Source organism: Scophthalmus maximus, chromosome 10, assembly GCF_022379125.1.
Source record: "Scophthalmus maximus strain ysfricsl-2021 chromosome 10, ASM2237912v1, whole genome shotgun sequence".
In the NCBI taxonomy this organism is placed as follows: domain Eukaryota; kingdom Metazoa; phylum Chordata; class Actinopteri; order Pleuronectiformes; family Scophthalmidae; genus Scophthalmus; species Scophthalmus maximus.
This window is the reverse complement of record NC_061524.1, coordinates 23,554,884-23,567,714: the sequence shown is the minus strand read 5'-3', so window position 1 is coordinate 23,567,714 and position 12,831 is coordinate 23,554,884. Positions and strand designations below refer to the sequence as shown.

The 12,831-nt window shown below is 41.5% G+C and overlaps 1 protein-coding gene across 4 annotated transcripts in view; it reads left to right on the top strand.

Annotated features, from left to right (window-relative positions):
- Positions 1-1,639: 1,639 nt before the first annotated feature.
- The window catches only part of LOC118283936 (ryanodine receptor 2-like), a 62,131-nt gene continuing 50,939 nt past the window's right edge, over positions 1,640-12,831 (top strand). For 3 of the 4 annotated variants that reach the window (XR_007031593.1, XM_047335139.1, XM_047335138.1), the window contains exons 1-8: positions 8,720-8,802; positions 8,893-8,967; positions 9,414-9,570; positions 9,729-9,893; positions 10,021-10,142; positions 11,189-11,372; positions 11,457-11,571; positions 12,424-12,519. Coding sequence is in view for 3 of the 4 variants with exons in the window: in XM_047335139.1 (XP_047191095.1) it covers positions 8,894-8,967; positions 9,414-9,570; positions 9,729-9,893; positions 10,021-10,142; positions 11,189-11,372; positions 11,457-11,571; positions 12,424-12,519 (913 nt within the window). In the remaining variant the exon portion in view is untranslated. Of the gene's footprint in view, positions 1,720-5,011; positions 5,132-5,549; positions 5,655-7,512; positions 7,588-7,689; positions 7,769-7,875; positions 7,989-8,278; positions 8,403-8,705; positions 8,803-8,892; positions 8,968-9,413; positions 9,571-9,728; positions 9,894-10,020; positions 10,143-11,188; positions 11,373-11,456; positions 11,572-12,423; positions 12,520-12,831 lie in introns of those variants that run through there. The other variant, XM_047335140.1, reaches the window with a different exon arrangement.

Genomic DNA, 12,831 nt, shown 5'->3' with positions numbered 1-12,831 from the left:
TTTACTCTGACTTGCGTCAGACACCACTGAGCTCCATGGGTCCAAGAGGGCTTTGGTTTGTCGTATTCCCAGCAGGAAATAAAGTTACTCGGGCAGTTTGTATATCCTCAAAGAATCTGTTGACTCAACAGCAAGTTGGAACTTTGTACTTTGTCTAGTTCAAACATTTATATCAACAACAAAAAAACTCAATTCAAGCCTTTATTTCCCCCTGATGAATCCATGATTCGATTTCTTTCATGTGCAGTTTGTCGCCATTTGAGTGTGTTTACATAAGGAGTAGTTATGAAATTATCCAGTAGTTTCCATCATCCATCATCTACTGCTTCATCCATTTAAGGGTCGCGGAGTTGCTGGAGCTAATCGCAGCTGACATTGGGCAATTTAGAGTCTCCAATGAACCTAACCCCATTCTGCATGTCTTTGGACTGTGGGAGGAAGCCGGAGAACCCGGAGAGAACCTACGCGTACACGGGGAGAACATGCAAACTCCACACAGAAAGGCCCTGGTTGGTTTGAACTGGGACTCGAACCCAGATCCTACTTGCTGTGAGGCGACAGTGCTAACCACAACACCACCGTGCAGCCCCAGCTGTAGTTTCATTTATGATCAAATTTCACCAGGTCAAATCCGTTATACCTGTATGGCATTATACAATAACATTTACGTGGTAAACACGTATCAGTTCCATAAAACAGTACGTCCTCTGACTGCGAGTAGTGCTGGTGAAGTTGAATTTGTGCTGCAATGGGCAATATACAATTTTACATAATAAAAAGCACCTCAGTATTCTGGGCCAGAGCACAAAAGCTAAACTAATGAAAAATGTTGATTGATGTTTGGTAAAGCAGACGAGTGATTTCTGCAATGTTCATTCCGAGGCTGCCATTGTTCCTTCATTCTGTCATTTGCAATCGTAGGATGGAAAGAGCAGCGTGTAAATGATTCAGCTTTTCACAGAGCATTTGCCTTTCAGGACTCAAATATTCCAACCTAGGATGGAAAGTGTTCTTTCTTTGAGGAGAATGGATGTGGTCAGCAAATGTCAGGGCAATCAACCTGCTTCATTGGGTGTTACACAGGAAAAGGTCGTCACCTCAAAATGGACAGGGTGCTCGGAGGAGAATTAAGGTACTGTAGACTTAGCTCATTGGATTTCAATATATTTTGTGTACAAGTGGAACATTTTGGTGAATGACAGAATTCTGTAAATTTTCAAAAATAATTTCGAGGAAGTCTTCCAGTCTTCCAGTCTTCCAGTAAGTCTTCTTATATGTATATAAGAACTGAAAAGAAAGAAAATGATAAATTAAAAAATATACATGTATAAAACAGATTATAGAAATGGGGCAGAGTATAATAATTTTCATTGAAGAGATGTGTGTATAATTAGATAGTTTTGTCACTTTTGTTGTTATCTATCAGTTGTGACTTCCGATAGGCCGATAGTCTTTCTTGTTCTGTGCTGTAGGATCTCTGTCTTTCCTCATTCAGCCTGGTCGAGGGTGGAGCAGGGGCGGGGGGCGACAGGGGGTGTTGGCTGCAGACTCCTCCCTCCTGCCCCGGGCCTCCCTCCTGCCCCGGGCCTCCCTCCCGCCTCCTCAGCGCTGATGACACTGTGCACCAGCGTCGCCAAAGTTCTGCTAATGTGGCTGGTTCAGTTTTAAATGATGACGGACACCAGAGAGGGCGACGACGAATTCCAGTTCATCCGCACGGTGAGTGCACCACTTATCAAACTAGAATGAAATGGTCAGATGGGTCAACATTTACCATCAGGTGTCAGCGGTGGAAGAAGAGAAATTATTAATGCCACCCTATAAAAATATTCCATTATATGCAGAAGTCCTGTATTAGAAAAAGCCATTTTTGTGACAGTATAGCAATATGTACTTACAGTGATGTGAAGGCAGAACAATTGGCCCCTGTGATTACTGTAGCCCACATTCATGTTTGTGTCTGCAGCATTTTTACTTTTGCACGTTGAGGTGAAGCAAAATAATGATCTGCTTTATGAATTCATCTCCTGACTCTTTTCTTTCATTAATGGATTGATGATTTGATAGGTACAAAAATAAAGGTAGTAGTTAGAAATGCTCATCAGAATTAGCCACAGCCCAAAGAGAAACCTCGTCCAAACCTCCAAACTGTTGAGTGTTAAAATGAAAAGCAGCAAACATCACATTCCAAAAGCTGGAACTGTGAAAAATGACTTGGGTCAATTTTCCGTCAGTCAACCGCTCGGCTCTAACTGTGTCTGTATATAAAGCAACACGTGTTCTGAGCTTCCCATGTGTGCTGCATGTGAAATCTGAATTAATAAAGTAACTATTAATCTGTCCATTTGAACTGTAGTGGAGAAGAATTATGTAGTGTCATGTAGTGTAAGTTCTTGAGTAAATTTACTCAGTAACAATCGACCACTGGTCTTTATCATTATTATTTTAACTCTAAAGCAGCTTAAATCTTAAGCTGTAACTTCTGAGTGTAGAGTCCACTGGTGGAAGAAGTATCTGGATACTTTACTTGAGTAAGAGTAGCGGTACTACTTTGTCAATATAAAACAGACTTGGTAAAGTAACAGTAACTGTACCTGTAAAATAAATGCTTTGGAGTAAAAAGTACAATATTTCCCAAGTAGAAAAAAGCATAAAATGAAAAATATTCAAATAAAATGTGCACATAAATGATTCAGTTGAGCAAATGCAGACTGTTACTTTCAACTGGTCGGGACTCAGGATTTGAAAAGTAGGAGCTCATTAAAGTTTCCTGCTCAATGTTTCTCTGACAACTGTTTTTTTTTTCACATTCACGGATCAGCTCAGTTTAAACGTTGCCTGTGTTTTAGTGACTTATTGTATTGTCTTCAGATTCACATAGCTAGGTTCATATCAGTAAGTACGGCTCCATTCAAGTGATATGATTCGATACATGTCCAAGGCTGTCGGTTAAAAATTGATCATTTGTATTTCTTTTGGTTTAGAAAAGTGTATAGATATAAGTGACATACAATGCACCAAGTAATTATAGTAAAATTTAATTTATAAATCTGCTTTCAGTGCACAACTCTCAGCAGAAGTTTGTTGCTGTCTTAATCACATAGGGTTTTTTTTAGTCACTGAGAGTGAAGGAAAAAGCACAAATGGCTTTTGTAATCTTCACTGCAGGACGATATCATTGTTCTGTGGATGCAAGTCGTCCCCTCACAGCTTGTTATCTCTGCCCTCTGACAAGGGCATGTCACGGTAGGGAAGTGTCTGCTGTGGATACGAGACACACGTACACACTCACACCCACCCAGTACCCAGGGCTAAGTCATTCTGCAAGATCGATCCACAATCTAAAATTACACTGTAGATATTTGTGTCATACATTATTGCAGGATATTCCACCAGGAATATTTTTCAGTTGAGGCGGGACGTCGCCCAGATCCTGATGGATCGTGTCCATGATCATTTTAGTTAGTAGATGACAGGGGAACACAATAGCCTGTGTTTTACATCATGAGAGTGAGAGTCGTCTTTGTTTGAGGCAAGGTGGTCCCCCTCCACTTTAAAAACACAATAGGAAACTCCAGAATGGAATATACAGTTTCAAATTCATCGCACGCTTTTCGAAAGACCGTTGCAGCTGAGTGCACATGCATTTCCATTCTGTGTGGGCATTGTACATTTGGATTAAGTCTCGTGGTGTGGAGTATTCTCACTTGCTAAACGTTCCTTGAAGAGGAGCCGGGTCCCGCGGCAACACCCCAGTGCTCCAGGGTGCCTCTGCGTTGGCCACCGTCCTCCACCGACGGCAGAGCGCTGCTGATATGAAGAGTGGAAAGAAGGGGTGAATCAGGGGGCAGGCAGTGCTGTATCTTCCCAATATGGAGGCATGTAGCCTGGGTAGAGCGAGGTGTCGGTAGTCCTGGCTGGGATCTGGAGACCAGTTGTCTGTTGTCCCTCTCTACAGCTCCTTAAATAGATGTGAAAAGCCTAATTCCGTTGTTGTGTTCTTTTGGCATTTAAATGAAGATAAGATAAAATGTCCGGGGACGGAGACTTACGGTACACTGAGCTTTTACAGCAGAGATAGACCCCTCGCTGATATGCAAGTCATGCCAGTGTTTCTTGTGGTAACCCTAACAACGTGTACATCCATCTATGTTAATGCTTCGTCAGAAACGTGAGGAGGAGCGGCTGCCCTCGCTTGCCATAGCTCAGCTCAGGGTAAAAAAGTGTGGAGAAATGGCCACGGGCAGAAGTGTCGCAAAAATTGACTGTAAGACGACAGCCAATTGCGAGGCCCGCTTGAGTATTTCACGCACTTTGAGCAAACCACTTAGCCTTTCAGCCTTAATATCTATACACATTTACACAGATTCATCAACATATTCACAGATCTGTACATGCATTTGCAAATTTGTACAAATCCTCAATACACCTACAAGTTTCATTACACAGGTATAGATTTTTTTACATGTTGACAAATTATGACTACACACACACACACATGCACATCCTGAACACACATTTGTAGATTCCTGTCTGCATTTGCAATCTGAGTAAGCATTTGGTTGTAGACACAAATCTGATTATGCACACAGGAATTGAGATATAGCTATGCAATTCTATACACACACACGCACGCAAACACACACACACACTCACACACACACACACACACTATTGCCACTTAGCTTTTTGGGCTACAGGTCTTCTACAGGCCTGCAGTAAATGGGTATATTGCATCACCGTGCCTGAAAATGCAAATTTAATATTGCAGTGCACCTCGGGCTAAATGCTGACAAGAGGTCATGTCACAGGGAGGACCAAGATTTTTTCTTCTATTTTGCCATTGTGGAGGTTTATTACTGATTCATATCAGCTTAGCTCTTCATTTGCTCTTTTTTCATATACACATGGGAAACTGTAACTCGGGGGGAAAGTTGGTCCTTACTGTTGTCCTGTGTGCGTGTGTGTGTGTGTGTGTGTGTGTGTGTGTGTGCGCGTGTGTTTCCCTCAGGGAGATGAGGTGGTTCTGCAGAGCACCTTCACCTCCCAGGAGGAGCACGTGAAGCTCTGTCTTGCTGCGGAGGGATTTGGCAGCAGACTTTGCAGACTTGAGTCCACATCCAACTGCAAGGTAAAGGGCTCCACCTCCATGACGGTGCACCTTTTACCCCCTCGTCATTCATTGTAAAACTTGATCAATCTTTTAAAGTGTGAAATAATGCAAATAATAAATAATAAATGATCTACTAGAAATATCTTCTATATGTTTTATACTAAGATATAAGATAAGAAACTTACAAACGAAATGTTGGTTAACTGTGCCTGTAATTTGTCATTATTTGTTATTCATAGATTATTGTCTTAACACTTCCTACCACTAATTCACCTCTAAACTATTCTTATCACTTTTAATATTTCATATTTCATCCATGTTTAATATTCTTGGTCTTTGCGTGATCCTGCTCGCTGCACTCGCGGCCTGTGAGGGAGTAGCCGGAGAAGAAGCTGCCTCAATGACACAAACTCTGCTGTCCTTTTATTTCTCCCAGAATGTTCCACCAGACTTGTCCGTGTGTGGCTTCGTCCTGGCCCAGTGTCTGTCTGTCCGGGCCCTGCAGGAGATGCTGGCCCACAGTGCGCACATGGCCGCAGAGGTGAGTCTCTTCTCCCCATCTCTCTCCTAATGCATCCGATTATTCCCTGAATCATGGATTGATTTTCCCCTTTTTTATCAGTGTCATGCTGTTGTTCAGGTCTCTGTTTGTACCGAATAATTTACCGGAGGAAAAGACTGCCAGCCCAGATACGCATGCGAGTTAAGCGGCGTGAAAATGAGCGTCAAATAGATAAATAGAGGGTAAAATTATTCTTACCTTTAATGTTTTGTCGCAATAAGTTGTGTTTTGATCCATAAATTTGCTTGCGTTAGCTAGCACAAAGACTACCCGTCACTTTGAGATGATACCCTACTGACATCATTATGCAGCACTACAAAGAGTGTTTGTAGAGATAAACACCCGTCTTTGCTAAAACTGTTGTATTTAGATGGAATAAATACTTAACGTGAGTGAAATTAAATGAGTTTTTACAGTGAGAGACCTGAAATGTACGGAAGCTGAGAATGTCCCAACTTACAATATTTCGCCACATTTGATGATATTAATGTGGTATTTGATCTGGTTTCCAGAGGAGTCGTTCAGGTTGGGGATAAGTTTCTGCAGAACTCCGGAGAACGCGGATACTATAACTTTACATTCAGTCATTACATTGGTCCAGTTTAACCCACAGGAGCAAAGCTGCAGAAGAGGAATTAAAAATTGTGGACGAGTAAAAACGAGCTCTGGATGTCTCTCGACGTCTTTACTGCAGAAATGAACCAGAGAGAAGAAGTACAGTAGTCCAGACTGTAGATGACTGTGCTTCAGTAAATCATAAGGACACAGGTTAGACTATACGATCACTACAGTCACTGTGGAAGCTTCAGTGTTGTGCTGGTGGTGCTGTTGTCTTTTAAATACATTTCATTTTCATCTGTCATTTTCTGACATTAGACGCTCTCTCGTTTTGTTTGGATAGATGATAAGACAACCCTTTGATTTCTCGTTATGAGTTATTATTTCGTTATCAGGAGAAAACAAGAGATCTGTTATCTCCAGATAACGAGATAATAACTTATTATATAAAACAAGAATTTGTTATCTCGAGATAATGGCATAAAAGAAAGTCGCAAACGCTAAAGCCTGTAACTTTGCTCTGCTTCATTTAATCAGCATGAAATCTGGAGGAGATAATGGATTGTGTATGGAAGTTTTTCATTTTTTTAAAATTTAATCTGCATTATTACATAGAGAATATTCACCCTAAATATGTTTTTCTCTTTTGGGTGAAAATTAAATCTTATTTATATTGTGTTACATCTAAATTTACTCTGACTCATACATCTTATTCATATATATACATATATTATTTATTGGTAAGTTAACCAAATGATGAATCCACTAAAAAGAAAATAATCGTTAGATTAATCGAAAAAGTTTATCCTGACTTCATATAATCTACTTGAAATAATACAGCCTGCCTAATACATGCTGTAGTGAGCTCTTTTCTACACTATCGTCTATAATAGAGAATATGATACTAACTGAGACTTTATTTGAGAGTTAATATTAATCTGGAGCAGAGCCTGTATATAAAGATGGACGACATGAAAGCTCCCAAAAATTGAAACCAAAGTGTCTGGATTGCTCCGTGGTGGCTGCTGCAGTAAAAGTCATACTCCTCCTCCATGTTCGCCGATGGGCCATGGAAAGACAAAGTACCCGTTGAATACCTTTTCCTCAAAGATGGTTTCTGTCAATTAAGGGAGTTCTTACACACACAGAATGTGTATATGATCACTACTATGTCTCTGGCTCCAAATGACGTCACTCTTCGTCGACAAATGATCCATCATAACACTGGATCAGCTTGTATTAACATAAAGTGAAAATCCAACCTGATTGTACTTTACAGGTGGGAGCTGAAGGAAGCCACCGCACCCTTCTTTATGGCCAGGCAGTGTTGTTCCTGCACTCATTCAGCGGCATGGTGGGTCATCCAGACAGTGCAGTTATTAATCAGGGTTTCTTAACTTTTCCCAAGTATTTCTTAACATGTGCACTGAAAAGTTGTGTGTCGTTTCACTCCTAGTATCTCTGCTGCTTGTCTTCATCTCAGTCTTCAACTGACAAGTTGGCTTTTGATGTGGGTCTGCAAGAGGATAGAGCAGGTATTTTGTTTTGGATAACTCATTTTTAGATACTCACATTTGTAATCACACTATATAGTGTTTACGTAACTATAGAACATTCATTTTACATTCATTCTGTGGATCAGGCGAGGCGTGTTGGTGGACAGTCCACCCAGCATCCAGACAGAGGTCCGAGGGGGAGAAAGTGCGTGTTGGAGATGACCTTATCCTGGTCAACGTGTCCTCAGAGAGATATCTGGTGAGTCGGGAAAGGAGTGAGTTATTATCTTTTAATTGTTAGATGACAAGAAATCTGATTAATATATCTCAGACAATCTGCTTAAAGAAATGATGAAAGATCACTAAAACATTTGAAGCTGGTAAATTGAATGTGTGTTCTTTCCACCGCATATCTTCATCCATCTGTCTTCTGAGAGGGGACTTCACTCAGTCCCACACTTCTCTGATGGGTTGATTAGCATAAGTGTTCGTGGTGGAAAAATCCTGCTGTATTTAATTTTTACCCATCTCCATTTTGTTTCCTCGCAGCACATGTCCTTTGGCACTGTATTTGACAACAGGAGCTTGAGTGACAGTCTGATTGTCAATGCAGCCTTCCAGCAGACTCTCTGGAGTGTGGCTCCCATCTGCTCTGGAGGTGGAGTTGCTCAAGGCAAGTCACTCTGAACACTCTTTTCTTTTTCTTCTCTGAAGTATACTGACAAACAAACGGTCAATGTCGGAAATTATGAAATCCAGCTTATTGCCCAAGAAATATGATGTGGGATTCCAGCTACAGCTATGTCCCTCTGTATTTCAAACTGATGTTGTGAGGTTCACTGTAAGAACTGTACCTGCAGGGAAAGTGCTACTGGAATATTTAGCTCTGTTTAGATTCTAGTTATAGCCCACACAGATGCAGTAAAGTTTGTGTTCCAGTTGAGAACCCTTCTGGTGTCTGTTATGCTAATTCTAGGATACCTGAAGGGAGGCGACACACTGCGGCTACTGCACAGCCACAGTGATGCATGTCTGACAGTTCCCTCCGCAGAGCTGGGAGAGGAGCTACAAAGGTTAGTTATGAGAAACGACCCATCACCTCCTGTGCCAGCCGCACAAAAACACCCCTTTGTTCCCATGTCATGTCTGTTTCCTCCGTGTAGGATGATGCAGTATGAGATCGGATCCGTCTGCAGCCACGCCCGCTCCCTGTGGAGGCTGGAGGTTCTGCATGTTGTGTAAGTTTTAATGATGCGCTCAGAGTTCCATGTCATTTTTAGCCTCACGCCAAAGGTATACAAACAAAATCTGATTCTTTTAAAAGAACTTTTATAATATCATTTGCAGAAACATCTGCAGAGTGAGAGAACATAATGCACACGCATACACACAGTAGTTTATTGTTGTTAGGAACATTGAGAGAGTCAGTATCTTTTTATTTTTACATAAGCTGCTGCGGGTTCTGTTTCTCCAGATTTGTCAGAACCGTGTTTGTCTGGCCCAGAACAGAATTAGGGGTCGTGTGTCCCCTGCCCGCTCCGCTGCCATGTCAACAGTATGGGAAGCGCTAAACGTAGCAGACAATTCCATTCGGCAAACAGTGTAATCGTAGCAGACAGTCCAATTTCCTTCCAAGGAATAATACGACAACAAGAAAACACACAATGTTCTTGGTATTCCTCAGTTGGAGCGGAAGGCACACGTGCTGGGGGCAGCCTTTCAGACTGAGCCATGTGACCACTGGGAGGTACCTGGGCCTGACGGAGGAGCAGGGCCTGCATCTGGTTGATCGGGACAAGGCTGACATCGACACGACCTCCTTCTGCTTCCGATCGTCGAAGGTCAGGAGCCATGAGGGGCTGTTATGATCAATTCATAATCTCGAAGTTTCTACAGACTACAGACGCTTGTAGCTCATTACATTACTACAGTTTTCCATTTTATTTCACAGAAAGAAAATCTGTTTTGGATGCATGACCTAACAGATTTCTGCCTGTAGGAGAAGCTCGACGCTGGCACAAAGACGAATGTCGATGGCATGGGGACCCCAGAGGTCAAGTACGGAGATTCCATTTGTTATGTTCAGCATGTGGACTCTGGCCTGTGGCTCACCTACCAAGCCACTGAGGCCAAGTCTGCTCACGTGGGAGGAACTCAGCGAAAGGTTAACTAGAATTTATTGATTAACAAAAGGGACGAGGCTTATTTCATATACTGATTGTCTCACACTTTTTAACATGTGGGAAAGTGAAAGAATCAATTGGCAAATGATTGTGAAATGTTGTTTCCAGGCCATTTTGCACAGCGAGGGTCACATGGACGACGGTCTGACGCTGTCTCGTTCTCAGAGGGAAGAATCTCACACTGCCAGACTCATCCGCAGTGCCACTCTCCTCCTCACTCGCTTCATCAGGTACTGGAGCACTGATTCATCAGCCAGACCAATATTGGCTTATTACAGATATCCGGATATGGTTGATGTGTGTGAGCTGTATAGGCTGATGTCTAATAAGAAATGTCTGCACCTCAGATACCGCACACACACACACACACACACACACACACACACACACACACACACTCACACACACACACGTAGACTTCAGCCGTCTTGGATTGCCTAAAGGATTTTCCTGCGGTATACTGTACCATAGCAATAAAAGAAGAAACTTTTAAAAGTGGCTGCTGCATAATCAACTGAGCGCAACGCTCAACAATATGGAATCACTTTGAAGCTTTCTCAAGCTTCCTGTTTTCCCTTTGTGAAACATAAAAATACCTTTTTACTTAGTTCCACTTGGTCAGAATCATAAATTTGTGTCAAAGGGCTGAACAGTGTGTTCAACATGCATCACGCTCGGCCCTTGATTCACATGGGTCATAGCAGTAAGTTTCAAATCTTTACCACTAGAAGATTTAAAGGTCTGGTAGTTTGAGTCCAGGCTAGAAACCAATTCCGCTGCCGCGGCAGAGGACCGAGGGTGAGCGGCCCTTTTCTCTCGGGACCCCCACTCTTTGGAACAATCTCCCTGACGATATGCGACAGGCAAACTCCTTATCCTCTTTTAAATCTCTTGTAAAGACACTTTTTTATAAGTGTGCTTTGCTTTCTCAGTGCAAACCTTTTAACTTTTCTCTGTTCATATTTTTGTCCTGACTATTTTAATGCTTTTAAAATGTTTTTAATTTAGTTTTTACTCTAACACTGTATTTCTGCCCTAATGTTATTTAATGTTGTGTTTTAATACTTTCTTATTGTTGACCTTCAGTTCTTTATTTTCAGCTTCTAAAGCACCGTATAACCATGTTATGAAAGTTATTGTATACATAAAGTGAATTATTATTATTATTATTATTATACAAACATATATATATATATATATATATATATATATATATATATATATATATATATATATATATATATATATATATATATATATTACACATTTTCTGTAGGAACCTGGAGGGTTGTAATCAACGAGGACACCCACCGTCTGTCAGCCTGCCGACGGGGAGGGTGACGAGCAGCCTGCAGGATCTAATAAAGTATTTCCAGCCTCCACTGGACGGACTCGGCCATGAGGCTAAACAGAACGGCCTGACCGCTCTGAAGAATCGACAAAACATGTTTCAAGAAGAGGTGATTCTACCTGTGTGAATGCGTAATCTCCTACATCCGATATGTGTGTCCATGTTTCATAAGTTGAGCCTTTTTCCTTCTCAGGGAGTGACCGCGTTGGTCCTAGATTGTATTGACCGTCTACACCAGTATGCTGCTGCCCAGAGTGAGACGGGAGAAGAGTGGGAGACCATCCTCCACCGGTTCTATGAGCTTCTAGGTGAGAATGAACACACGTCTAGTATAGATGGCTCAATAGCACATTTTCATTTTCAATACTGACACCACAACATGAATTATCTAGTGACAGATACCAAACAGATCCATATTTCTCCCTTTTTAATATCTCTGACTGTTAAGGACCCATTACGACGTATTTTGCTTAAAAATACCCATTTTAAATTATTTGTAAATAGCCACACACTGGTTAAAACTAGGGATGGCCCAATCTGATATTCCATATCAGTCTCGGGGCAATATTGGCCAAAATATCTTGATATCGGATATCGGATGAAATAAGAAGTCAAATCCGTTCGATGCATTACAGTAAACATACCAAATAAATGTCTATTTACATATCTCCTAAGCCTTGAACGACATTCCGTCATCATATTTTTTGTTCATTTATTATTTCTTTAATTAACAGTTTACAGCTTCATTGTTTTTTTGCTTGTTTGAACGGTGATGACCATAAAACATTCTGCCGAAAGTTCTGTGAGGAATTTAACAGCGGTATTCCATAACTCAGTCATGTTGCTGGCCGAGTATGTGTGTCCTCTTTTAGGGGAGTTGATTATTTGTCTTACAGATGAGTATGAGGTTTTAGACGATTAGGTCAAGCAAAGTGCATCCTGAACAATGCATTATTCATATTTTATTTTATGAGTGGGGAAAAGATTGTATGAGATTTGTATCAGATCGGTATCGCCCCTCATGGTTGCAGGATCAGTATCGGAACGGACATGAAAAAGTGGTATCGTCCCATCCCTGGTTAAAACTCTGGAATAAATGGATTGCCTGAGTATTGTGACTACTGAGCACTCTCCTAACACTTGCTTCTTTCTCCCCCCAGCTGCTTTGATCCGGGGAAACCGTGTGAACTGTGCACATTTCTCAGGTTCTCTAGACTGGCTGATCAGCAGACTAGACCAGCTGGAGGCCTCCTCTGGTCGGTTGAACTTCTGTCATGCTCAAGAACGATCTCAGTGTGTGTTGTTGTGGTACATCGGGGACTAGGTTGTGAAATAACCCGGGTGTCAGGGCTGTGCAGGGCAACATGTGTCCCACGTGCTACGAACTAAAATGTCGATATCGAAGCGACGAATGAATTTACCGCTTTAGCACCTGTGTGATGAGTTAATTATTACTTCTATCATTAGTTATCTTATCTCATCTCCGCATCATAGCAAAATCTGATAATATGTACAGTTATACAGGGTATCTTCTCTATAACAATGAGCGATTGCATACTGTCATGTAC